General features: G+C 35.3%; 1 protein-coding gene and 1 non-coding gene across 5 annotated transcripts in view; both read right to left on the bottom strand.

The window, feature by feature from the left end:
* The window catches only part of MARK1 (microtubule affinity regulating kinase 1), a 143,185-nt gene that overhangs the window by 23,099 nt on the left and 92,761 nt on the right, over positions 1–27,325 (bottom strand). For 2 of the 4 annotated variants that reach the window (XM_061185322.1, XM_061185323.1), the window contains exons 4-9: positions 26,166–26,214; positions 25,003–25,068; positions 21,069–21,139; positions 16,093–16,149; positions 10,358–10,594; positions 10,151–10,270 (exon numbers count right to left, since the gene is read on the bottom strand). In XM_061185322.1, the coding sequence (XP_061041305.1) occupies positions 10,151–10,270; positions 10,358–10,594; positions 16,093–16,149; positions 21,069–21,139; positions 25,003–25,068; positions 26,166–26,214 (600 nt within the window). Of the gene's footprint in view, positions 1–10,150; positions 10,271–10,357; positions 10,595–16,092; positions 16,150–21,068; positions 21,140–25,002; positions 25,069–26,165; positions 26,215–27,325 lie in introns of those variants that run through there. The other 2 variants (XM_061185324.1, XM_061185325.1) reach the window with 2 other exon arrangements.
* Positions 13,971–14,043, bottom strand: TRNAE-UUC (transfer RNA glutamic acid (anticodon UUC)). The gene has a single exon. It is a non-coding gene; the product is annotated as a tRNA-Glu (tRNA).

The raw sequence follows: 27,325 nt of genomic DNA, 5'->3' as shown, positions 1-27,325 counted from the left end.
TCCAGTCCTATGGGATGAGGAAGTTCTGGAGACCCGCTGTGTGATGCTGTGCACACAGTAAACACGACTGTGTGTAATGTACACTTCAGACTGGAAGGAGGATACATTTACGTGTGTTTTTTATCACCCACAAACAAAGGCAAACTAATGGGGATTAATTCTGTATTAATTTAGAAAAATTTTCAACTTTTTGTTACTATAGGATTCTAGGTTTTCATTCAAGAACATTCTAGGTGCTGATACATTAATGTTCTTTTTCTAGATCCTGAAAAGTATATTCTCTATCTCTAAACTTTATTTGCCAATATTCAACTAATTAGAAAAATAATTTTCCATACACAGATTTTTGAGGCTAACCTTGAATCCTCAGGTATCTTCCCTTCAATTAATAATATTTACCCAAAGTCACTAAGCAAAAGACAGGTGCTCCAGACCAGATCTCTGATAACTGGGGTCTCTAAGAATACTGCTTGGGGCTTCCCTGGTGGTGCAGTGGTTGAGAATCTGCCTGCCAATGCAGGGGACACGGGTTCGAGCCCTGGTCTGGGAAGATCCTACATGCCACGGAGCAACTAGGCCCGTGAGCCACAACTACTGAGCCTGCGCGTCTGGAGCCTGTGCTCCTCAACAAGAGAGGCCGCGATAATGAGAGGCCCGCGCACCGCGATGAAGAGTGGCCCCCGCTTGCCGCAACTAGAGAAAGCCCTCGCACAGAAACGAAGACCCAACACAGCCAAAAATAAATAAATAAATAAATAAATAAATAAAGGAGTTCCTTTAAAAAAAAAAAAAAAAAAGAATACTGCTCTGCCAGATGGGAAGATTTTCCTAAGGGTCTTGGTCACATGATACTGATATATTTTCATTAAACTTTGTAGATAGTTCATATATGCTTAAAGTATGACATGTAGACATATAACACTTAAAAGATTACCACTTTCTTTTTTCGTAGTTGTTATACTGAGATATACTTGACAGGTTAATTATATTGAGATATAACTGACATGTAACTTGTCTTAGTTTAAGGTGCACAACGTGATTTGATATATGTATATATTACAAAATGACCACCACGGTATAACATCCATCACCTCACACAGTTATAATGATTTTTCTAGTGATTAGAACTTAAAATCTACTCTCTTAACAATTTTCAAATATATAAGATACAGTATTGTTAACTAGTCATCATGCTGTACATTACATCCCCAGAACTTATTTATCTTATAACTGGAAGTTTGTACTTTTTGGCCATCTTCCTTCATTTCTTCCATCCCCTGCCTCTGGCAATCACCAATTTGTTCTGTTTCTGTAAGTTTGTTTTTTTTTTTAGATTCCACATATAAGTGAGATCATATAGTATTTGTCTTTGTATGACTTATTTCACTTAGCATAATGCCCTCAAGGTCCATCCATGTTGTAGCAAATGGCAGTATTTCCTTCTTGTTTCCACTTCTGGGTATTTAGCCGAAGGACATGAAATCACTGTCTTGAAGAGATAACCCGTACCTCCATGCTCACTGCAGCATTATTTACAATAACCAAAACATGGAAGCAAGCTAAGTGTCCATTAGCAGATGAATGGATAAAGAAAATGTGGTACACACACACACATACACAACGGAATATGATGCAAGACATACTTACTTCTTATAACCACTTTGAGCAATGGTAATTTAGGTACATTATCCAACTAATTTAAGTAAAAGTAGACTCACTACAAATTTAAAAAATAACAATGCTGTCACCCAGTCTTTAGTGATCATTCATCAATAAAGTAAAAGTGTCAGGGAGGGTGCACGTCAGGATAAAAAAAAGATTTACAAAGCAGAGCTGTAAATTCCTGCCACATGATTTTCCAAAATATCAAAGTCCTTCCTGTTCCTCATCTCCCTCCTCCTAAATAGTATGTCTGGCAGAAGCCTAGACAATAATCAGGCAGCAGCATCTGCAGAAGGAAAATTTTGTTGTTGGCAGAATTTCCTAGGTTGCATGGTGAATACATAAAAATCCTCAAAGAATATGATGAACCACTTAGGACAGCTACACAGTACAGTCAGCCCTCAGTATCTGTGGGTTTAGCATCCTCAGATTCAACCAACCTTGGATTCAACCAACGATAGATAGAAACTATTCAGAAAAAAAAAATTCCAGGAAGTCCCAAAAAGCAAAACTTGAATTTGTGACATACCAGCAACAATTTACATAGCACTTACACTGTATTTGGTGTTATAATAATCTAGAGATGATTTAAAGTATATGGGAGAATGTGCACAGGTTATATGCAAATACTACACACCATTTTATATACGGGACTTGAGCATCCACGGAGGTTCCTGGAACCAGTCCCTGTACTCAAGCCCATCTAGTCCTTGACAACTTTACTCACTTCTGCAGCTGGACTGCACAAATATATGGAGGTGGCAGCTCAGACAGTGCTTAAAAATGGAAGTCTTGAAAAACGTTTAAAACAAATCTATAACATAACATGACATTATAAATTAACTATACTTCAATAAAATAAATTAAAAAAAACAAAAAACCAAATCTATAACAAACCCCACCTCTCCACACACACACATCAGTACAAACAAAGGGATCTAACCGTCCTTTTATCAACACATTACATTTTCGCGGCAGCTCTCTGAATGTTTGTTATTATTACGATGAATGAGAATGGGCAAACAAGAAAACTAACAAACATAAGCTAGACATAAATACTTCTGGTTTTTCAAATGAGCTGAAGTTAAGTCCTTAGTGATGTTCTCAAATTTAAGAGCACAATATATTTTTTTTAACATCTTTATTGGAGTATAATTGCTTTACTATGTTGTGTTAGTTTCTGCTGTATAACAAAGTGAATCAGCTATACGTACACAAATAACCTCATATCCCCTCCCTCTTGCACCTCCATCCCACCCCTCTAGGTGGTCACAAAGCTCTCAACTGATCTCCCTGTAAGAGCACAATATTAAGAGTTTGAAAATAATAACCAATGGAATGAGATTTATAAATAGTAGAATCCCAAGTAAGTGGAGGGTTCGATGCTGGAAGAGTAAGTAAGAGGTTATCCTGCAAGGAGGAATTGGAAGAGAGGCAAACGCCTGCGAGCGATCCAGGCAAACAAGAGCAGGGCATGTGGGGGACGGCACGTCAGTATGACCACATGAGGCGGGTGCTGGAGCAAGACCAGGGTGGAAAACTAATAGGGACCAAATCATGAAGGTTCCTTTCAATTGGGTAAAGGATATCTTTGAAGAGTGTGATTTTGCAAAGTCTCTCCGGCCAGTGTGTGGAGAGTCATTCAACACTGGAGACTCAGAAATCCACTAAGAGGCTTTAGCTGGAATCTAGGAGGGAGAAGATACCAGCCTGCTCTAAGGGCAGGCAGTGGCAATGGGAAAAAAGACATTTTCAGTATTTGGCTGGTAAAAATCAACAAAACTCTGTGATTGGAAGTGAGGGGAAAGATGAAAGAGCTCAGGGAAAATGAAGGCGATGATGAGGCTTCTGGTTTAGACAACTTGAGTAGAGGCTGATACCATTTACTGAGACACCAAACTTGGGAAGAGAGGTCAAATGGACTGGGAAAGATGGAGCTCAGGTTTAGACAAACTGAGTGTGAGGTGCTTCGGCATATCCAAACAGACATGTCCTGTCAACACTTACTTTATTCTGAAGCCCAGGAGAAATATGGGCTAGGGATGGAGATTTAGAAAGCAGCCAAGAGATGATGACAGAGTGGTGGGATTCTCCAGAAGAGCGAATCGAGTGAGAATGAATACTAGAGCCTTAAAGAATGCCAGCATTACCAGCATGTAAGGCCTGGAAAGAAAAGTAATCCCAAAAGTAAATGGGGGGAGGAAAAATCTGCACAGAGTGACATGCAAGGCAAGGCGAGAGTTTTTCAAAGAGGAGGCAGTTGTGTCCTGTCAAATAAGGTGATAACTAAAAACGTAATCTGTTGTGTTTACGACAAAGACAGGGGAGTTTACTGAGGGTGGCTTCACCGAGTGGTGGAGATGGGAATCAGAAGGCAACGCACAGAGGCAAATGGACAGATGAGAAATTGGTGACTGCCGGTGGAGATACTTTTTAAAAAGTCTGGCCAGAAAGGGGGGAGCAAGAAAGAATACTGGATGGGGACTGTGAGGTTGAAGGATGCCTTTTTAAAAAAACTAGAAGCTCTTTAGGTATGGATAAAGGCTGAGGGAAAGGAGTTGGCAGAGGAGGTTAGGATGGGACAGAAGAGAAAGCTTTACTGAAGGAGCAAGGTACTGAGAAGGCACATCGCACGTGTTAAATCCAGCACAGGAATGAATGGGTAAGTCTTGGACAAGAGAAGACACCTCTCCACTGCAACAGGGAACTTAGGAGGTGGGTGGGGTTCAGACAGTATCATTAAGAGTATGGTGGCAGGAAATGAAGAGTTCATGACTACTGGTTTCTGTTTTCTCAGTGGAGTAGAAGATAAGGATCTTTGCCTGGAATGTTTCCCCCTATTTTTTCCACCTAAGTTCCTTTTTATCTGTCTTACAATGTCCACACAAAATCTGGGCTCCTTCTATCACTGTCTTTCATGGTACTCTGATCTTTGTGTACAATTATGCAACCTGTCATTATGTAAATATTTTGTGTTTACCTGTTAATTATCTCCGCTATTAGACCATAAACCCAAACAAAGAATGACCTGCATCTGATTTGCTTAATATTGCATATCAAGCACCTAAACATACCCAGCACTTAAATGCTCGATGCATATTTGTAGACTGAAGGAATAAAACCTCTTGTCTGTGTTACTCATCTGTCCTTCCTCTGCGTTCCCATGGAACTCTGTATATTTCCTATTGCGACTGTTATCACAGTCTACCTTTATCACAGCTCCTTCACTATATTTAAAGTCCTTGAGGATAAAGACTGTGCCTTGTACTATCTTTCTCAGCACAAATGCTTGTTTGTTGCTTTTGAACAGGGCAGTGTTTTAAAATAAGCCTAGACAGAAGCCTTGAGTAAAATTAAATGTAGAGAAGAGATTAACAACAAGAAGACAGCTTAGGAAGTCACTAAAATGCCCAGGAGATAGAGAACAGAGAACTGAACTGGACAGGATGAAACAGAAGAGAGAAAACCTGTAGAGGCACAATCCATAGCACCTGATGACAAAATTCGTTTTGAGAATGAGGGAAAGGATGAAATCCAAGAGGGGTCTGAGGATTTTAACTCAGGTGCCGGGAGGAATAGAGTATCCCTAAGTAAAAAATACAAGAGCGATAACAGATTTGATAGTGGAAGACAAAATATTAAAAGCAAAATTAAGATAATCCAAATTTTCTGATGTTTCTCAATTAAGTGGTGTGTATTTGGTGCTCATTTCACAACCATTATTATCTGTCCACATCAAGGAAAAATATATATGTGGACTAAACCCTGAGGTAATTTGTCTTTTATCTGGGGAAATAAGATTTACTCATAAAACCTGAAAATATTTGAATACACAATAGAATTAACTGCTCAGGACTGTGCTATTAGCAGTGAGTATTAATAAAGACGAAAAAGAGTAACTTGCAGTATGGGCTGGAGTTTTCAGGGAAGGAATCCCAAGAAGTTAGGAGGTGAACTCACTCTCCAAATATAGGTAATATCTGGACCGGTGAACAAGTGAAGGCAGATGTGAGGGGGGAACAGTGAGGCATCCTCTCCTTTGACTTGGAACAGAGGTAACATGCAATGAAAGAATAGGAGATCAAGTGAGTATCCTCAGATGATGAATTTAAACTTGATCTGATAGGCAATGGAGAAATGCTACATTTTATTAATGAGGAAGATAAGCAACATTTTAGAAACAGCACTGGGAAAGGAACAATCTGAGGAACACAGAAGGAGCACTGACTCTGCTAATCTTCACACAAAATCAGATTTGAGACCGGGCTGATCCAGGGAAGGTGGAAAATCACAGTGAAAAGAAAAGGCCGCTGGGCAGTGATGAGAGAAAGAACAGTTTCGCTTTCCTGTCTTAACTGTTCTGATCTCTGGGGGTCGCTGAGTCCACTTAGCAAAGTTTGTCTCCTTAAAAACTGTTGTGTTTCAAAGCAAAATAAAAATAATCTGAGGAAAAATTTCCTTCAGTAAAAGGAATGGGAGGTAACAGTAGGAAGAAAGAAGATCTGCTTAAGGGAACAAGTAGCAGAATTAACTCCACTAGTTCTAAATCTGAAGGTCTTTTAGAGGAGTAAGGCACAGAGAGAAACAAAATAGGGATAGAGGAAAGAGAAGAACACGTGGAAGTACCTGTCTTCAGTGTGTGAACCTCACGTCCACACAAAATTCCTCCATGGGAATCGCAGAGTTAACATTCAAAGCCAAGGGAGAAGTAAGTGTCCCCAGGATATGGTGGTGCTGGTGACCGCGGAGTTCATGCAACCCTATTCCCGGTGGTTTCAGGCACAGTGTAAACCACTGGCCAACACACTGCACGAGACCAGTTGAACAAACTAGTTCATTTCAGATTTCATTTGAGATATCTCAACATGAGAAACAAGAGGTCCAACAAGATTCCAAACTTGAAGAAAGTTTACCCTAGCCATCACTGTCACTGAACATAAATGACTACTTGCTGAGAAGTTCTAACAAAATAATTGATTCAGATGAATTTTGAAGAGTTAAACAAATTACCAATGGAAATATACACCCTACACATAGGTCCACACTAAAAAATTATGGACTTTAGGCTGGCCAGATGAAAATAATTTTTCTTAAATGGTTTCAACCTTTGTAAAGTATACCATATGCTTCTGAATTTGTAAAGTATACCATATGCTTCTGAATTTGTACTTAGAAATTTTCATTAGAAAAATGGTTATTATTATTATTAATTGTTTTTTGCTTTACTGTCACTTGAACTGGGCAGACACAGCAAGATTTTAAAGATTATCTTAGCAGCAGCTGAAAAAGGTGTTAAAAGTAAAAATAAATACTTTTTGAGGAGGACCAAAGATGAGGGAGAATGGGTAATAATGAGGAACTTTGCTTTAGGCTCAAATTTTGTTCTTATTTTGAAAGGTAACACAGTCCATCTTACTTAAGGACTCGAAAAATGAAAGAATATACAAAGAGGGGATAGCAGGAAAAAATTTCAGTATCTTTCTAAAAAAAATCCAGACACACCAATATTCAAATAAATAGGAAAAAACCCAGCATACAACATAAAACACAAATCCTTTGAAAATCAGGTGTGATACTCTCCCCCCCATTATGAGTGCAATTAGGAAGAGGTGACAGCACTCATATATACAACCTGAAAAAATTATACTAACTGTTTAGATCTAGAAGCAACTATGGGTCAAGCAAGTAGAATGTAAAATTATTTAAAATAAAGATTCTTTAAATCAAACTTCAATATTAGCAAATTACATAGTGAAGACTAGAGCTTCATCAATAACTCATGATACTCAACTAACACCGAAAAAATACATCAAGTTCCATTTCTTAAAATATGAGAATTAACAGGGAAATATTTCATATCAAAATGTACAAAGCTGATACAAGTCTATAAAGCTGATTAACCAGATTCCTTTAGACTAGCAGTTTAGGGACACAGAGAGCTTACATATGAAGAAGGACACTTAACCTATTCATTAAAAATATTGAGCATTATCTCTAATGAAAGAAATACAAATTAAAGCAATTATGACCAACTGTATTACTACCATAAAGGCATCAAATACTAGAAATTATTTTTATCCAATACTGAAACAAGCTGTGCAGAATATGTACCTTCAAATGCCTTAGCTCACACACAATCTTTTGGCAATGATACACAGGACCTAGCAGACTGTTTATACCCTTTGACCAAGTAATTACTGGCTGGAGAATTTATCTAAGCATACGTCCCAAAGGGAAAAAGTACATCACATTATTTTTAGCAAAAACAATGAGAACAACTCACATGTGGAACAACCAGAGAATAGTTAAACTTTGATACATAATCCAAGGAGAACAACATAGCTATTGACTGAGAAGGTGGTCACTCTCATGATAAAGCAAAGAGTACATACTAAAAACGTTTAAGTTAAAAAAAAAGAATGCAACATGACATGAAAACATTATTACTGAATAAAAATTTATGTTTACACACTGAAGACTGGTGTTTTGAAAACAGCTGCTTTTTATACTTTATGGATTTTTTGGTTGTAAAGTTGATAATAAAGTAGGTATGAAAATAAAAGTGAAGACTAATATAATTTTCAACATCATTGTTATTTCAAGGGGAGTTTCTTAATATTTGGTATAAAGAAATCTTTTTTTTTTTTTCCAATGGTGTCAGGTTTCTCTGGAAAATCATTTCTGGGAATTGTGAAGCAGACCAGCCTTTGTATGGTGATATCTGCAATATTATGATAATATTTCCAATGTAGACTCATGGTTCCGTGGCTGGAAAACTTAATTTTGACAAGGTGGAACAGGAAGTTCCAGACTATATTCAAATACATCAAGTTGAGCTTCTGATGAGCAAATGTTTTCATAATAATAACTTGCTTTTACATTTAAGTCAGAGAATTCTAATACTTCAATCCTTCATATTTTAATGCTAAGGATGAAAGACTTAAATATTTGGCCACTGTAAATTAATCATAGTTAAGACACGAAGTATATCTTATCAATCGTCCATAGAGATCTGTAAAATCTACTCCCCCCAGATAATTTTTGTTCTTTATGGTCTTTTTGTTCCTCTCATTAGCTGAGCTGATGCCTCAACTCTGGACATTTTGTTAAGTGACATTCAAGTAAACTTGGCTCCAATGATAAAAATGGGTCATAAAGCAGGATCAAGAGAGGCTTATGTTCCTATAAAATTTTGGAACTTGTATGAGTGTCAACAATTTTAACTATTTCACACAATTTTCCATTATAATGGTTGAAAGTAAGTTTAGAAGAGCAGTAATATGAAAGTGGGCTTTTTTACTGCACAGATTTCTCTTTTAAAACATTACAACGTATCCTTTGACCCCCAAAGAAAAAAAACCACAAAAATCATAGGAAGTAACTAATCACATTTAAACAAACAATTCAGTAAAAAATATCTGATAATTGATTTACTGATATAAAACATTTAAAATAATTTCCCAATGGAAGTCACCATCCCTTAACTTCCATCTAAACATCATATTGTATCTTTTAGTGAGAAGTACTGTGGTAATACAATTACAAAGCCCGAACTAACCTGAGAGCTCTGTACACAGGGATGGCTCACTATAAGGCTGCCTCCTAACCAGCATGGAGTCCGTGCCAGAAGGCCCCCATTGCTACACTAAAAAAGTACAGTTTAAATGAGGTTAATTCTCTGAATTTTCTACCCTATCTATTAAGGCAAATAAATGAACACAAAAAGGTACTAGTGAACAATACATGCTGAATCTCTGAAATTATCTTAGTACAGGCTAAAATATTCTTAAAAACAGATGGGCAAAATGCTTAATAAGTTGTTCTGACTGCAGTGTCACAAGGAAAAAAGATCAGACATTTTGGTTATATGAACCTCTGATGTTACTGGCAGTAACATGCTTAGTACTTTTTTTAACAGCGTCTGTTATTATAAATAAACTCACATATGCGGAATGTATATAGGCAACACAACAGTGTGGTAAGAAATGAAATACCTGTTTCCAATACGTTCTACTTAAATATCTGCACATTTTCTGTACTGATGTTGAGAGGGTTCTATTACATTTTTTACTATCAGATACAGCCATGAAGTATTCACTGGATTCAAATTTCACTATCTTCTTTTATCCTTGAAATATCTGTACTTACTAAATACAAGGTTTCTATATTGGACCAAGCAATTTCTGACAGAGACTAGGTTTTCCTTCTTCTTCAACTAAGTCAATTTTATCCCTATTTTGATGTTGTTTTAATTTAAGACTTCACTGCAGGACAAAGAAGAAATAAGAGTCTTTAGCCAAACCTACTGCACAACCTTTGAGTAGTGAAAGCATCATGTGACTTTCTCTAGCTCTAAATAAAAGGCAAATGAGGTGATTTGGCAATTTTCCAAAAAAAATGTGGGGAAAAATTATTGAAATAATGCTCTGTAGTTCCTTGAATATTTTAATTGTTAGAGTTTAAATATGGAGTGGAAAAAATTACTTACTTCCAAGCTGCCTCTCTTGATTGGATTCAGCACTAATAATTTCTTTAGGAGGTTTTCACAGTCGGTGGACATATAGAAGGGAATACGGTACTTCCCTCGTAAGACTCGCTCCCGCAGTTCCTTACAAAGCAAAAGAAAGCACGTATCACTGGCTTATGAAATCATTGTGCTTGGGGATAGAACATTAATATCAAATTTAGCTGATACCTTTAAATTCTGGCCGTCAAAAGGCAAGGAGCCACTGACTAACGTGTAGAGAATGACGCCGAGACTCCACACATCCACTTCGGGCCCGTCGTACTTCTTCCCTTGGAAAAGCTCAGGAGCAGCGTAAGGCGGGCTTCCACAAAATGTGTCCAACTTGCTCCCGACTGTAAATTCATTACTAAAACCAAAGTCAGCAATTTTAATATTCATATCAGCATCAAGGAGTAGGTTTTCAGCCTAAGAGGAAAATAATAAAAAGGACAATGTAAAGAGCCTACATAAAATAAAACGTTCATTATAATTGTTTTAGATCTCAAACATCTATTTCTTGTCTCTCATTTTTAAGTGTAACATCAAATTGAGAAGCCCAGTAGAGTACTTCAATGTGTAACTTCTCAGAATTACATTTATATAAGACTGAATTTTAACACTATATAGGAAGGCTCCCCTTATATGCATATATGTAACTGTTTAAGAAAGGTTATTTAAAAACCATTTTCTTCCATAGGTCATTTTAAACCTAATTTTTTTCCTCATGGTAAGAAACATCCTGGAATTGCACCTTAATATGACCTATTCTAAAGAATGTAAGTCAACGTAACACTAATCCATCTTGGGCTTAAATCAACAAATTTACCCAAATATGCTGTTTTAATAGAGTATCACTGGTTAATGCAAGGCTCAAGCATATATTTAAACTAACTGCCAGTCAGGGGTTCTATGACTACTGAATTCATTTCTTGTCCTTTCTTGCAAAATGCATCCTCAACAAAGTTCTTTTCTCAGTAAAAGAAAATACAACACAGCCTCCATTAGATCTTATCTGTTTTAAGCCTACTTTTGCTTTTCTAAAACTAGATTCTCTTCTAGGGGTTTATTATGGTAGAAAGAAGTGATTTCTCCCATGTTTTAAAATGCCGGTTTTCTAAAATCTTCCTAAATCAGAATCATTCAATGAAAAAATTTAAATGTACCTTTTATAAATGCAAGCAATTCAATAAAGGATTTGCTTTTGCACATGTTTTGTTTCAAACTCTGTTACAACTGACAGACTAATGAAGTTATAGCTTAGTTTGTAGATGTGTTTTATCAGGTTACAAAAAGGAGTAAAATTTGACTAAAATGGAAATCAGAGTTCTCTATAGTTTTATACCACTGGAGGGTCCAACACTCAGCAGACCCAGGCACTTTGCCCATCATATAGCTCTTCCCTCGCCTACTTTTCTTCTTTTCCTTTTTTAAGGAATACTACCTTGGGATATTTGTTTTCCTCTTGTTTCAGAAAATACACATCTAACACCCAAAAATATGCAAAAAATGTGGTGTCACTTATTACATAAATATTATAACAGCACACAGATTTGGGAGATTTATATTAGATCTTAACATTATGGACTGTGCGACAAAACCAGGTTACTTTGACGTTCTGATGTAAGGGCCTGGTCACTGTAAATTTCTGAGGCTGTCTTGGAGCAAGCTAGACTTTTCCCGGTCTCTCTAAAGATGTCTGGATGGATAGCAAAGTACCCAAGGCTGCCTCAGAAGAGGAGAGCTGTAGAGGGTTTTGAGGTTTCCTCCCAAGAGCATACAGGAAACTCCTGGGTAATGAACATGATTTTTTGCAGATATTTTCCATATAAGAAATGAGATGACAAACTAGGAGTCAAACACACAGGCAGGGAAATAAATAGCCCTCTTCTTTCTCTTTCTTTGAAGCGGTGATTTCCCTTAAAATAGCTGAGGGAGGAAACAGAAATAGAAATATTTGGAGCAGGAGAAAATCTGTAAGCTCAGAACAATGGAGCCAAAATACAGGATGAAACTTTCAACAATTGTTTAGGACAATGTATTCAAATATAACACAAACTAGTGCTAGTAATTGACAGAGGCAAGGGGAAAAGAAGTTGGAAAAAAAACCAAAAAACAAAAAACTCCTAGGTATGGAATATGCAAGTTAACTTCGGAAAAATAGAGAAAAAGGAAAAAAAAAAAAACTTTCTTAGACAAGGAATTTTCTACCTTCATTCAAAAAAAAAAAAAAAAATCCATTAGGCCCCAACCCTTTCTTTCTTTTTTTTAATTATTTTATTTTTTTAAATAAAAATTATGTATATTTAAGGTATAACACATGATAATTTGATATACATACAAACAGTGAAATGATTACTTAAGTCAAGCTACATACTTCCTCACAGTTACCTTTTTTTTGATAAGTGTGATGGGAACACCTGAAATCCCTCTTAGCAAACTTCCAGTATTCAATACAGTATTATTAACTTTTTGGATTAGACATCAAAAGCTCAGGCAACCAAAGCAAAATTAAACAAGTAAGACTACATCAAACTGAAAAGCTTCTGTACAGCAAAGGAAACCATCAACAAAATGAAAAGACAACCTATAGAATGGGAGAAAATATTTGCAAACCACATATCTGATAAGGGGTTAATATTCAAAATATGTAAGGAACTCATGTAACTCAATAACAAAAAAAAAAAAACCAGATTAAAAAATAGGCAAAACACCTAAATAGACATCTGATTTCATTTCCCCATGAAATGAAACATGGCTCCCATGTTCACTGCCACAAACATTTCCTGACTATCACACATTTCTTATTCCAAAGTATGCTAGTTTATACTAATCATATGCATTCAATATTCATAAAAACATTTAAAACTTTCCTTATTTCTTTGAACTTTAATGTGAGGATGAGCACTGGCTCTTACATCAGACAAATCTGGATTTGTGCCCTGACCCTGTTTCTGATGGAATGGGGCCTCAGGCACTCTTAATTAGGGACAAAGTTCCTCATTTATGTTATTAAAAGAAGCTAATTAATGGAATCAAATCCTCTAGTCTTTAATGCTAGATAACTTCTCATCCACATTTTCTTCATTTCCTCAGTGAAAATATTGCCTTTTAAGAAAACATTCCTGGGCTTCCCTGGCAGCGCAGTGGTTAAGAATCCACTTGCCAATGCACAGGACACGGGTTCGAGCCCTGGTCTGGGATGATCCCACATGCCACGGAGCAACTAAGCCCGTGCGCCACAACTACTGAGCCTGTGCTCTAGAGCCCGTGTGCCACAACTACTGAGCCCGCATGCCACAATTACTGAAGGCCACGTGCCTAAAGCCTGTGCTCCACAACAAGAGAAGCCACCACAATGAGAAGCCCACGCACAACGAAGAGTAGCCCCGCTCGACACAACTAAAGAAAGCCCGCGTGCAGCAACGAAGACCCAATGCAGCCAAAAATAAATAAATAAATAAATTTATTAAAAAAAAAAAAAAAGAAGACATTCCTGCGATTTATGTCAGAGCATGTTTTGCCTATGTTCTCTTCTAGTTTTATGCCTTATATTTAGGTCTTTAAACCGTTTTGAGTTTATTTTTGTAAGGGTGTGAGGGAGTGGTCTAATTTCATTGATTTACATGCAGCTGTCAAGCTTTCCCAACACCACTTGCTAAAGAGACTGTCTTTTCTCCACTGTATATTCTTGCCTCCTTTGTCTTTGTCATAGATTAACTGATCGAAGACATGTGGGTTTATTTCTGGGCTCTCTATTCTTTTTTTTTTTTTTTGGCCACACACGCAGCTTGTGGGATCTTAGTTCCCCAGCCAGGGATCGAACCTGGGCCCTCGGCAGTGAAGGCGCCGAGTCCTAACCACTGGACCACCAGGGAATTCCCTGGGATCTCTGTTCTGTTCCACTGATCTGTCTGTTTTTACACCAATACTGTTTTGATTACTGTAGCTTTGTAGTACTGTCTGAAGTCTGGGAGGGTTATGCCTCCAGCTTTGTTCTTTATCCTCAGGATTGCTTTGGCAATTCTAGGACTTTTGTGGTTCCATATAAATTTTAGGATTATTTGTTCTAGTTCTGTGAAAAATGTCATGGGTATTTCGATAGGGATTACATGAAATTTGTAGATTGCTTTGGGTAGTGTGGCCATTTTAACAATATTAATTCTTCCAATCCAAGAGCATGGGATATCTTCCCATTTCTTTGAATCATCTTCAATTTCCTTTATCAATGTTTTATAGTTTTCAGCGTATAGGTCTTTCACCTCCTTGGTTAAGTTCATTCCTCAAGGCAAAAGAAATAAAAGCAAAAATAAACAAATGGCACCTAATCAAACTTTATAAAGTTTTTGTGCAGCAAAGGAAACCATCAACAAAATGAAAAGACAACTGAAGGAATAGGAGAAAATACTTGCAAATGATGTGACCAACAAGAGGTTAATATTCAAAATACACAAACAGCTCATACAACTCAATATCAAAAACAAACAAACAAAAAATGGGCAGAAGACCTAAATAGTCATCTCTCCAAAGAAGACATACAGATGGCCAACAGGCACATGAAAAGATGCTCAACATCACTAATTATTAGAGAAATGCAAATCAAAACCACAACGAGGTATCACCTCACATGGGTCAGAATGGCTATCATCAAAAAGTCTACAAATATTAAATGCTGGAGAGGGTGTGGAGAAAAGGGAACCCTTGCGCACTGTTAGTGGGAATGTAAGTTGGTGCAGCCACTGTGGAGAAGAATGTGGAGATTCCTTAAAAAACTAAAAATAGAGCTACCATATGATCCAACAATCCCACTCCTGGGCATATATCTGAAAAAGACAAAAACTCAATTCAAAAAGATACATGCACCCCAATGTTCATAACAGCACTATTTACAATAGCCAAGACATGGAAACAAACCATGTGCCTATCAACAGATGACTGGCTTAAGAAGATGTGGTGTGTATGTGTGTGTGTGTGTGTATGTATATACACACAATGGAATATTACTCAGCCATAAAAAAGAATGAAATAATGCCATTTACAGCAACATGGGTAGACTAGAGAATACCATACTAAGTGAAGTCAGAAAGAAAAAGACAAATATTATATAATATCATTTATACGTGGAATCTAAAAAATAATACAAATGAATCTATATACAAAACAAAAACAGACTCACAGACATAGAAAACAAACTTATGGTTAGCAAAGGGGTAAGGAAGCAGGGGAGGAATAAATTAGGAGTATGGGATTAATAGATACATACTACTTTACATAAAATAGATAAGCAATAAGGATTTACTGTATGGCACAGGGAACTATATTCAATACCTTGTAATAACCTATAATGGAAAATAATCTGAAAAATATATATATAACTGAATCACTTCACTGTATACCTGAAACTAACATAATACTGTAAACCAACTATACTTCAATTTAAAAAAAAAGAAAGCAAATACTACCTTTTATAAAAAGTTGCTGTGAGAATTAAATAAAAACTAATTTCCTGGGCTTCCCTGGTGGCGCAGTGGTTAGGAATCCGCCTGCCAATGCAGGGGACATGGGTTCGATCCCTGGTCCTGGAAGATCTCACATGCCACGGAGCAGCTAAGCCCGTGTGCCACAACTACTGAGCCTGCGCTCTAGAGCCCATTCTCTGCAGCAAGAGTAGCCACTGCAATGAGAAGCCCGCGCACCGCAATGAAGAGTAGCCCCTGCTCGCCGCAACTAGAGAAAGCCCGCGCACAGCAACGAAGACCCAACGCAGCCAAAAGTAAATAAATAAAATAAATAAATTTATTAAAAAAAAACAAAACTAATTTCCTTGTACAGTGCCTGGCACAATTAGGCAATCAAAAAGACAGCTCTAATAGTATCACATATCTGTTAATAATTAAGAAATTTTTGTTATAAAACCAATCACTTACCTTAAGATCACGGTGAACAATGCACTTTTGATGACAATACTGTACAGCAGATACAATCTGAAATAAATATTTGGATAAAAGATTCAAAATTATTATGGTAAAAACATCTCAATTTTTCCCCAATTATCATTCCAATTTAGAGAAATTACTAACTTGGATTTTAAAGTTACGTTTAGCAATTTCACTGTTCCTTTATTTCAGAAAACCGTACGTATTAAAGTTATGAAATCTTCACTTTTAAATGTGGACAATGTGGAAAAGTAGTATTCTCTTGCTAAAATACACTAAAATATTTGTCAGAGTCCATGAAGATTTCTTTATGGGTTGTTATATTTCTCTGTTTACATGATCCAATGCATACACTTTGTAGTTTTGGTCAAATGGTTTATCCCACTGTTGAAATAAGAATTCTGGCACACATGAATCAGCATTCCAAGATAGCTGGCTCAAGTTCAAAATGCAAAACTCTATTTTAGGAATTATACTAAATGTGTTCAAGGCATGCTTCTTCAGGGAGGTCAACTGACTAAGAATTTATCAACAGGGTATTTAGCAATACCTTATTTTTGTCTCTTCATATAGTATAAAGCAAAGGAAAAAATTTTGAGCCTTTAAAGGAAACCTAATTATCAAAAGAAAAGAGGTAAAAATGAAATTTAAACTTGCCACTAATTCAGCTGGGCAAAGCATTCTACCCTTGTAACTAGATTTTGTACACCATCTTAATTTTTAACCATTACATAGGGCTCTTTGGGGATAAGTGCTAAACAGGAAAGAACCCAATGGTTTAAGGGCCAAAGATACAAATGAGAAATAGGTTATAAGCAATTCTATGATAGTTATACACTGTATTACATAAAATACAGAAAAGGAAACAATCTGATAGCAATCAACTAAGAGTTACTTTGTACATATAAGTATATCTGATGTATAGGAGGGCCATTTTAATGCACAGCAGAACACTCAATTCTGTGGATTCAGTTAAACATAAACACAGTTTGAATGTTGAATATTGGTTAGGCATTTACAAATGGGGACAGAAATGAGATTTTTGAAAGTGTAAAGGTGATGTGAAGTATGACCATGCTAATAGGATACTGGTTAGAAAAAAAAAAACTTCGAAGTAGTACAAGTGAAACTGATATTTCAGTATTATAAAATTATTTTAATGTATATTAAAATGGTTCAAAGACAGAGAAGACATGAATTCAAAACAAAATCAACACACAGTGAGTAAGATGTAATTCAATTAAATTCATTTTGATTCAACAGTCAGTTTATTGAGTACCTGCTATGTGCAAGAAAATGTGCTGGTTGCGAGGGGAATACAAAAATGTGTTCATGCACCCTACATGCACGCTGCCTTTAAGGAGCTTACAGTCTGATTAGGAGGAAAAAATATGTTTATGAGTAACTATACATACTACAAAGTAGAATCATAGAAGCTGAGGTACAAAGAAGTGAGGGAATCATAAAAGATAAAGAATAATCTCAGTTACTAGGTGATATTTGATCTAAGCCCTCCATGAAGGCTAGTAAAATTTTAAAATGTGGATGTTTGGGGATGGGGATGTAGGGGGTAAGGAGGTAAAATGCACTGATTTTTAAAAAATTTTTGGCTGCGTTGGGTCTTCATTGCTGCGCGCAGGCTTTCTCTAGTTGCGGCGAGCGGGGGCTACTCTTCGTTGCGGTGCGCAGGCTTCTCATTGCGGTGGCTTCTCTTGTTGCGGAGCACGGGCTCTAGGCGTGCAGGCTTCAGCAGTTGTGGCACATGGGCTCAGTAGCTGTGGTGCACAGGCTTACTTGCTCCACAGCATGTGGGATCTTCCCGGACCAGGGCTCGAACCCGTGTCCCCTGCATTGGCAGGTGGATTCTCAACCACTGTGCCACCAGGGAAGCCCTGCACTGATGTTGAGGCAACACAATGTATTTGAAAAGTAGGTGGGAAAATGGTAATACTGGGAGTTAAACCTTGATAGACAAGTTGGTAAAAGTCTCTGAATTCCAAACTAAGCAGGTACTACAGAACCATGAACTGTGTTTGAGCAAAACAATTGTGAATGATTATAATTTGAGGTGTGAGTCCTCCAAATACAGCAGAATCCTACAATGAATACATGTAGTATTAGTTTTCTTAACAATATGCTTCAAACTTCTAATATCCAATTTTTACCATGTAATTAAGAGAAACATACATTTACATGTAAATATTAATACATCTTACTGAACATACTATATAGGCTATAGGATGTTCATACTATAAGGCTATTTTTGTATCATAGATGACAGAACTTTGCTGATAATGATATTATCTTTTTCAAGTCCCCTTCTCTTGATACAGTGAAGAAGGCATGCTACAGACAATGATTTGGTTACCAAATATGCATTTCACATTAGACAGGATAGTTTCTGTGAAAGCAGTTCTACAGGCACTTCTGGAATAAAAATCTCCTGAGTCTTAAAGACTTAAGAAGGGAACGATAATTTATAATATCATCACACTTATCTAGTAGGGTACAATTTATGCCATAAAAGAAGCTCTGGCTTCTGACTTGCTCACTGCAAGAATCCCCATGCACAAGCCCAAGTTTTACTGCATTATTCTATGGCCAGACCCTCCCATCTCAAAACACTCTGTACCTCCACAAATAGGATGCAGAAACTTCCCTACAGTCCTTTTGTTACGGATCTTGAAAACATGATTGACAATCAGTCCTGCACTGACCCTAAGACCAGACATGTCAATGTTTTGCCATGAGGTGCAATTGTGGGGGGAGGATGCTTTGCAATTATTTATACGTGGGTCAGGAATTCCCAAGCTTTAAGTAGTAGCCTTGATACTGGAAGGGTTGAATCAATATTATGATTTTTCTTGCAGGCCCTCAAATCTTAAGGAAGGCAGAGGCATTGTATGGGCAATGACTGCTAAACTGGTCTTGAACTGTCCTAGTGCCTCTGCTATATTTAATGGTAGGGTCAAGGACATATCCTTACTAATACAGTACATTCCCTTTCACTGTTAAAGTTTTTAAAGTAATTTTATGAAATACAGAGCAAATAAAAATAAAAGTAAATACACATTTATTAGAGTTTTAATTACACCTATAAAGAAAAATAAACTTAGCAAAAATAAATTGAAAAACAAATATAACTTTTTGCCAAATAACTATAAAATTGTGTGTGTGTGTCCCTGGTTTTTAAAAATGTGAGTTGGTTACCTATTTAATTTTGGGGGGAACACATACAGATAGTAAATACATTTAATATTTATAATAAATAGATAATTATTTTTTAAATTGCCATTGTTTTACATTTTAAATAGCATTCATTTGACACTCAACCTCTGATTTGATTTCAAAGTAATCCAGACTTTATTTTAAAAAAGAGCCAATTAGTAATTATTTGGATCTTTATGAAAATGTCTGTGTCCCAGCCTGCTATCCTGCTCCCACCCCTCGTAGAGATGAGTAAGCTCTTTAACATAGCACCTTCTCTAATTCCATATAGTACCCAGTACAATTTCTGACCACAGTATGTTTTTAATAAATAAACAAAACCAACTGACTAAAAAGAATAAGAGTGAGTAGTGACAGTCCTTAAAATATAAATTAAAATCCCAATGGAAATACTTAATGTCAATTGGAATTTTCTTCCTAATAGGCTACTAAAACTAGTGTGACTGAGATGGAAAGCACAATGACATTTAAAGTGATGACTGTAGCTCTTTACTTAAGTAAGCCTGGACTTCCATTCCACGGTAGAAAAGAATTTAACAATATGTAGCTGAATACCATTCAATTTCTCAATGTTGCTTCCTCATTACCAGTTGTCTTTAGATTCAGCTATTTTAAGTCAAATGCTCCTAGGAATCTATCCTAAATATAAGGGCTATGTTTATCTTTGGTCTAAAGCATTTCATGTATATTGTTCCAAAAAGTAATGATTCTGTGAGATATTAATAATAGAGGTTTCACAAAATAAACTCATTCCCCGATCGATCTGGAGAATGCTATGTCAAAAAAAAAAAAAAGTTGAACAGGTTTTTTTCCTCCCATCTTCTTCAGGACTTCTCCAATTGTTTATATGTTAACATATATGTAAAATCTCACAGAGGAAGATTTCACATCAGTAGTCAGTGTTTCCCAACCTTATTGATTACAGGATCCCTTTAACTGCAGAATAATGTTTACAGAAGAGATACTGAACTATTTTTAAATGAATATTTTAAATTCACTTAGGTAAAGTTTGGGATATAGTAAGTTGTCTGTTGAAACTTTACTTCAGTAAATTTTGTGGACAATTTACAATTTATTAATTGTCATTTCTACAGTAATTTATAAAGTATGATCATTTTAAATACTTCATTCTTAAACATTAAAAACAAAATCTTAGATGAACTTAAATTGCTTTTTCTTATTTTATCATTTCTGTAACAAATCATATTCAAGTTGACCTGGAAATATCAATATCTTACCATATTCTTCACACTGGCAAGGTTCCTTCCCTACTTGACTAAATAAAATTGATCACAGTCTTTAAATCTACAAAAATATGAGTTCCAAAACTGACATCTTTAATTATTTAAAAAATACAAAAACATCTTTAAACAGTACACATTTATACTGTACACATAAAGCTAATATTCTTGATAATAATTACTGGATAAAGGTTTAAGTATTTACTTTCTATCTCACTCTAGTCTGTATTTCCAAGACTATCAAAGAGTTATTAATAAGAATCTCACCTATAAACATTTTACTATTTATGATGAACTAGAAATAACCAATGGCAACTATTTTAAATTTAAATTCAGGAAGAATAAATTTCTTTTTCAGTTTTCCATTCTTAAAAAGTATAAGAAAGCAGGAATTTTTCTTTTTAAAGTACCATGTACTCTGAATTCCAGTTTGTGATACTGTCCATTGTACATCACTAAAAATATCAGCAAAACAAAGTTGAAAACTACTTTCCATACCTGCCTAAATTTTGCACGGGCCTCTTTTTCTTTCATTCTTCCATGGGCAACTAAGTAATCAAATACTTCACCTGAATCAGAAAGGTAAAGCAGGCAGTAAAATATACATAGATTTTTCAGTTAACAATATATGCAATGTCAAGTTTTTGCCTTGTTTTTAAAGAAGCTTTTGGCCCACACTTTTCTGATAGTTCTATATAAATCACAACTGTTACATAAATAGAAAAAAAGGAAAAAAAATACATGTAAAATTGAATATGGGTAGCGGCTTATGATTCAACAAAACTCTTTTAATAAAAAGTCATAAAAAACATAAGAAAACTTACTTTCTGCTTTCAAGTATTATGTAAAAATACAGTCAACTCTTTATTATCCATTCTAATAAAGGGAAGCCACAGCATGGGCAATCAAAAATTACATTTGGCTTTGTATTTGGGGCCTACATTTCAAATAAAATAACAGAAGTCATATTATGTTGGCTCACTCTTAAAGTCTACTAGTCATAGAGTCTTGGTCAAATTCCATCTCTCTACCTCCATCCACACTGATTTCTTTCTTTTCCTTCCTACACTGATTATGCGCATTCTCACAGTACTCATTTCATCTGCATTGGTATTTAACTACTTATTATACAGAATGAAATCATCCTTGTGTGCATCTCCTATTACCCCAGATGAGCTGCAAACTCCTTGAATGCTGTCATCATACCCATACTTTACCTGTATCACCATCCCCATGACAGAACACGAAGTGGATAGACAATACATATTTGTTGAAATAATTTAAAGATACTAGAAACTGTAAAAATTTTCGAATAGATTCTTTACTTTACATGTAAGTTTTTTTCATTTTTCTCTAATCAATAATAATTAAAAAACAACTAATGTTTAGTTACATTATCAAAAATAAAATATCTCAGTGTAAGGAATAAAATTTTTATATCCTTATAATTTGTACCACACAGATATATACATGTATATTAAAAACTCATAAAGTGGCTTAAAGAGTTCTTGTAAAGTACAGCAAACTGGTTAAAAACTCAGGTTTTAGAATCAGACCAATTTTGGTATGAATCCTTATTTAGCCCTCAGTAGCTATTGGGAGACACAAGGAAGATTTCTTAACTTCGTTTAGACCCTGCTTCTCCTTATTACCTATTTCACGTGGGTGTTGTGAGGATTAAATGAAATAATGCACGTGCTTAGCACAGTGAGACTGGCATATAGTAAGCACTCAATAAATTATGTATTTGTCTCTAGGTATACAGATATATTACATCAATCCTAGGACATAAGTAAAATGTTAAAAATCAAATATGTAATGATGTATGTCAGATGAAACTAATAAATCTACAATGTTAGCATATTATATCAAGCATACTTAAATGATTAAATGGGATGATGAAAACAGAGAAATGAATAGATGCTCTAGTTGACCCATCATAGTAGTTAATTCTAGATATGTGAGTTTAGGCGGGGAAAAATATATGGCAGGAGTTCAAAAATTTGGACTACTCTTAAGTTCTGCCTGGAACGCTCACACCCCCCGGATGTTTACATGATTCAGTCCTTTACTGATTATATATTATTTGCTTATGATTTGCTTCTCCAACTAGAACGTAATCTTTTGTAATCTTTTTGAGGGCAGGGACCTTGTCTTTGCTCACCCATGTGTTCCTAGCACCTAGAATATCACTTAGTAAACAGTAAACATTTAATAAATAATGTCTGCATGAACAACAGAAGGTATAAACACACTATTCCAAAGTAGCCCTGATGCCTACTTTTAATAGGCTCCTTTGAACGAAACATGGTTCAAAATCATAAAGGAGTTCCCTGCCCTTCTAATCACTGAAGATCTTTTGCCCCATTAGTGAACCAGAATCAACAGATGTATTCCTGGCAAAGAGGCAGTTGTCTGACTCAACCCTTGTTCATGCTAGGATTCTCGTGTGCATGTCAGATTCAATCCTAAAATATCTAGAAATTTCAGAGGAAAAATATTAAGTGTTTTATTCTCTAGAGTCACCTTGCCATTTATAGATTAAAAAGGCAAGAGGATGATTCTAGATTTACTGCTACAGAACCATGATGGTTTGTTACAGGATCACTGACTGGCAAGACTCAAAGAACACCTATCCCTAGGAATCAGAACTGAATAAGGGGCCACTGGCTGAGCTCCAGTACACACCTCTCTACACTACACTACACCCTTCTGCCCCTCCCAATGCTACTGAAGGAGAGCAGTGAGGACCCTACGTGCCGTCTATTACTCCAGACATTGCTCCCCTTCATCAGCACCAATAAAGAGTTGACTGCACTTACCATTAATCGTTAAAGCAGTATGCACATTAATATTAACACAGCCTTGTGGCAGCCCTTCATAAAAATAGAACAATGCCCACAGACCTTTAGCTGTCTATAATTTCTCATATCAAAACATGTTTAGCCCCACTCTCTAGACTTTAGATCACTAAAAAAAAAAAAGTCTAACGAATAAACACTCAGGGTTTCAACAATGATGAATTGATACACGGATCTAACTACAGGATAGAAAAGTAGAGAAAGTTCATTATGTGGTATTTGTAGGTTCATTAATTTTATTATAGATTAACATTTTATGCAAATTTGCATGGCTGTATTAATGTTTCTTAAAATCCTATAATAATAAAAAACATTAATGATGTAGGTTTCCAGGTTAAGTAAAAAACCTACAATGAAATATTTTCATAATGAAAAAAGGCTATGCAAAAAACTAAATCTTTTAAAACTTTCAATCTACATAAAAAACTGAAAAAGCAATTAAAATCTGTTTAATATTTGTAGTAAAATTTTTTAGAAATCTAAGAGGGTATAAAAATACATAGCTTAGAGGCTATAGACTAAAATAAATCATCTTTATTCTAGTTACACAAAATCTGAATCATCATAAAAATCTATACACTTTATTAGCTAAAAGAACTCAAAACTAAATTCAACACTAAGTTTTTCAATTGATTAGCGAAAAAAGGTAATTAGCCAAAGTGGTTTAAATAATTTCTGCTGCCCTCCCTCTTCTTCAATTGCTTAAATTCTCTGAGCCCTTAAAACCTTCAAGTATCCTCATTTTACTTATTAAATGATTTAACTCCATAAATTTTAAACCTGTTTCCGAGAAAGTTAAGTCTTATGCCTAAAAGAACAGTGAATCTGAGCCAATGTATCTCTCATTTGAGGGAAAGTACATGAAAATGATTTTCTACTATATATCAGTGTTTAAAAATCATTCCTATTTTTGACACCATATAGTCAGAATATATATTGGGTTGGCCAAAAAGTTCGTTTGGGATTTTCATAACATCTTACAGCAGAACCTGAATGAACTTTTTGGCCAGCCCAATATTATATTCTACTAGAAATGTATCTTACATTTCCCCATCAACTCAGTCTCCTAACTTATAAAATATACAGATCAATACTTGTTTAAATTGAAACATTTTATGGATTTCTTGAAAATGTATGTATATGGAGAATCTGTCATATATGAACAATCAGTGAAATAAACATCTGACCTAGAACATGCTTTTACTATAAACTTTATTAAATATATTCTGAATTTGAGATTTCCTGTTAATAGCCAAGAGCTTCTACTACTACTAATGTTATTATATATTATATTATTTAGATAAGAATTGAAACATTCATAGATAACAATGCAAATTTAGAGTTTTGAAAAATGTCCCTAAGTAATTTTTAAATAAGCCAAAATCCTACTTTTAAATGTAGGATCAATAGGTCTTGAAACTAAACACTGAATTTTCCTTAAGATACCATTTAAAGGCATTTTATGAAACTATAGATTCATTAACATCAAAAAAGACATGAATGTTAATGATTGGTATTAATAATTCTATATGTCTCATCAAAAGATAACTTTTCATTCCCTTCATCCTTACCTCCACTCGCGTATTCCATGACTAAATAGAGGGTCTTCTCTGTTTCAATAACTTCAAACAATTTTACTGAAAAAAGAAATTAGAGATATAACTCTGTGGTTGTGAGCACATACTGGATATGCTTTAAGAAAATTTAAGGTAACACTAAACCAAAGGAAAATTTGAGTATTTACTAAAAATTATTAATTACAATTTAAAGTTTAAAATTTTTCTCAAGGGTTATTACGACTATGGAAGAAAACTATTTACTGTGAAGTGATTTGGAACCAACTGCTGGGTCAAAAGAGAGTTAAATCTCTGGGATTAAAAAAATCATTCCTTTTCTAATTAGAATAAGGTAATAAAAAAAGAAAATCTTAAAATCAAAATAATAAAATTTTAGTTAAAGCTTAAAAAGACACTATTATTATAATGAGCCTATCAAAAAATGTTAAATAATCTTTGGTACAGAAACAAAAAATTTAATAATTATGTGATATTTTAAAAGTTTCTGGTTAAAAAATACTAAATTATCAGACTTATGTATTGACAAATAGTTGAAATTATACACCACAAGTAACTGCATGAGTGTCTCTAATAAACATAAGATTTTTTTAATGTGCGAGAAACACATGATTCAAAAATAAACAGATTAAAAGAAGAATTGCTTTTTACTTCTTACAATCCAATGACTGTATAATATATGTAATCAATAAACTTATTTGTAAATATGGGGGAAAAACAGAACTTATGGAAGTAAATTCACTAAAACTGAAATCAACTCTATTTTCTTTAAAATTCAAATTAGTTATTTTGCTTATAAACTATGATCAAGCCCAAGTGCCTATTATCAAAATATCTGGAATTATTTTTTATAAATACCTAAATGGCATGCAATCTCTATTTAGAGAGATTTAGTAAGGAGATACAAAAATCATTTATATGCTTTAACTCCAAGTCATATATATTATTTTAGTGACAAGCAGAAGACAGCAAGGCAGTAGAAAACTACAATTTGTAGCCTTCAGTTAACTTCTTTATAATCTATTTTTACCCAAAGTATCACTTTCTGAGGTTATCACTTTTTCTCATTCTATATAAAACATCCTTAAAATTGTATCCTTTCAAATAGCCTCAAATTAAGGAAAATACTTTATCGTTAATTGTATATATAAATTTCATACCTATGTTAGGGTGATTCAATATCTTCATTATTCGTACTTCTCGAAACAACTGTTAAAGATAACAACCAAACAATTTTGTTAAAAAAGAACACTCAAGCAGAGAACCAATCAAAACATCTATTTGAAGACATTTATCTGCTTATAAGACACTACAGGATTCTGGTCAAATAAGAGATTTACTTCACAGTCCCAACTCTAATTTTGCTGAGACTTGGTTCCCAGGACAATTTTAACTAATGAACTCAAATGGTTCTGTGTGTGTGTGTGTTTGTGTGTGTATGTGAATATACCATATACAGTAAAACTAACATTTATTTGAATACTCATTACTAGGAATAAAAGAAAAACACTGTGGGAATGAAACTAAATGATCATCCACATGACTTTTATCCAAAAAAAACCTTCCTTGGGGTTTGGGGGGCCTGACTCTTTAATCACCTCTACTGGTTGATCAGACTATAAGCAATTATGAATAAAGCTGTATAAACCATGTGTAAGTTTCTGTGTGGACTAAGTTTTCAATTCACTTGGCTAAATACCAAGGAGCATGATGGCTGGATGGTATAGTAGAGTATGTTTAGTTTTATAAGAAACCACCAAACTACCTTCCAAAGTGGCTGTACCATTTTGCATTCCCACCAGCAATGAGAGTTCCTGTTGTTCCACATCCTTGTCAGCACTTGGTGTTGTCAGTGTTTTGGATTTTCACCATTCTAACAGGTGTGTAGTGGTATCTGTTGTTTTAATTTGCAACTCCTAATAATTGGTGTTGATCATCTTCTCATATGCTTATCTGCCGTCTATATACTTTCTCTGATGAGACCTCTGTTCAGATCATTTGACCATTTCTAAATCAGTTATCCGTTTTCCAAACTCTTTCCAATCCTCAACAATACCAGATGCCAGTGGACAGCAGTAAGCATGGAATACTCATCAAATACCATGTAGTTTCTAGTTAGTGACGTCACAGAATATGTCCTTCCCACGAGCAGCCCTGGAGGCCCTGGGCAGAGGGAGCCGGAAGTCACATACCCTCACTTCCTCCTCAGGGGTCTCAGAGGGGTAAGGGCCTTGGTGTGAGCTGGGTGGCCTCAGGTCAGCAGAGGGGAGTGTGGAATCTCACTCCTGTGAATATTCAGAGGGAGGATTGAGGGGACCTC

This window comes from Eubalaena glacialis, chromosome 3 (genome assembly GCF_028564815.1).
Source record: "Eubalaena glacialis isolate mEubGla1 chromosome 3, mEubGla1.1.hap2.+ XY, whole genome shotgun sequence".
In the NCBI taxonomy this organism is placed as follows: domain Eukaryota; kingdom Metazoa; phylum Chordata; class Mammalia; order Artiodactyla; family Balaenidae; genus Eubalaena; species Eubalaena glacialis.
The sequence above is the reverse complement of the archived record's forward strand: the minus strand, read 5'-3'. Positions and strand labels throughout refer to the sequence as shown.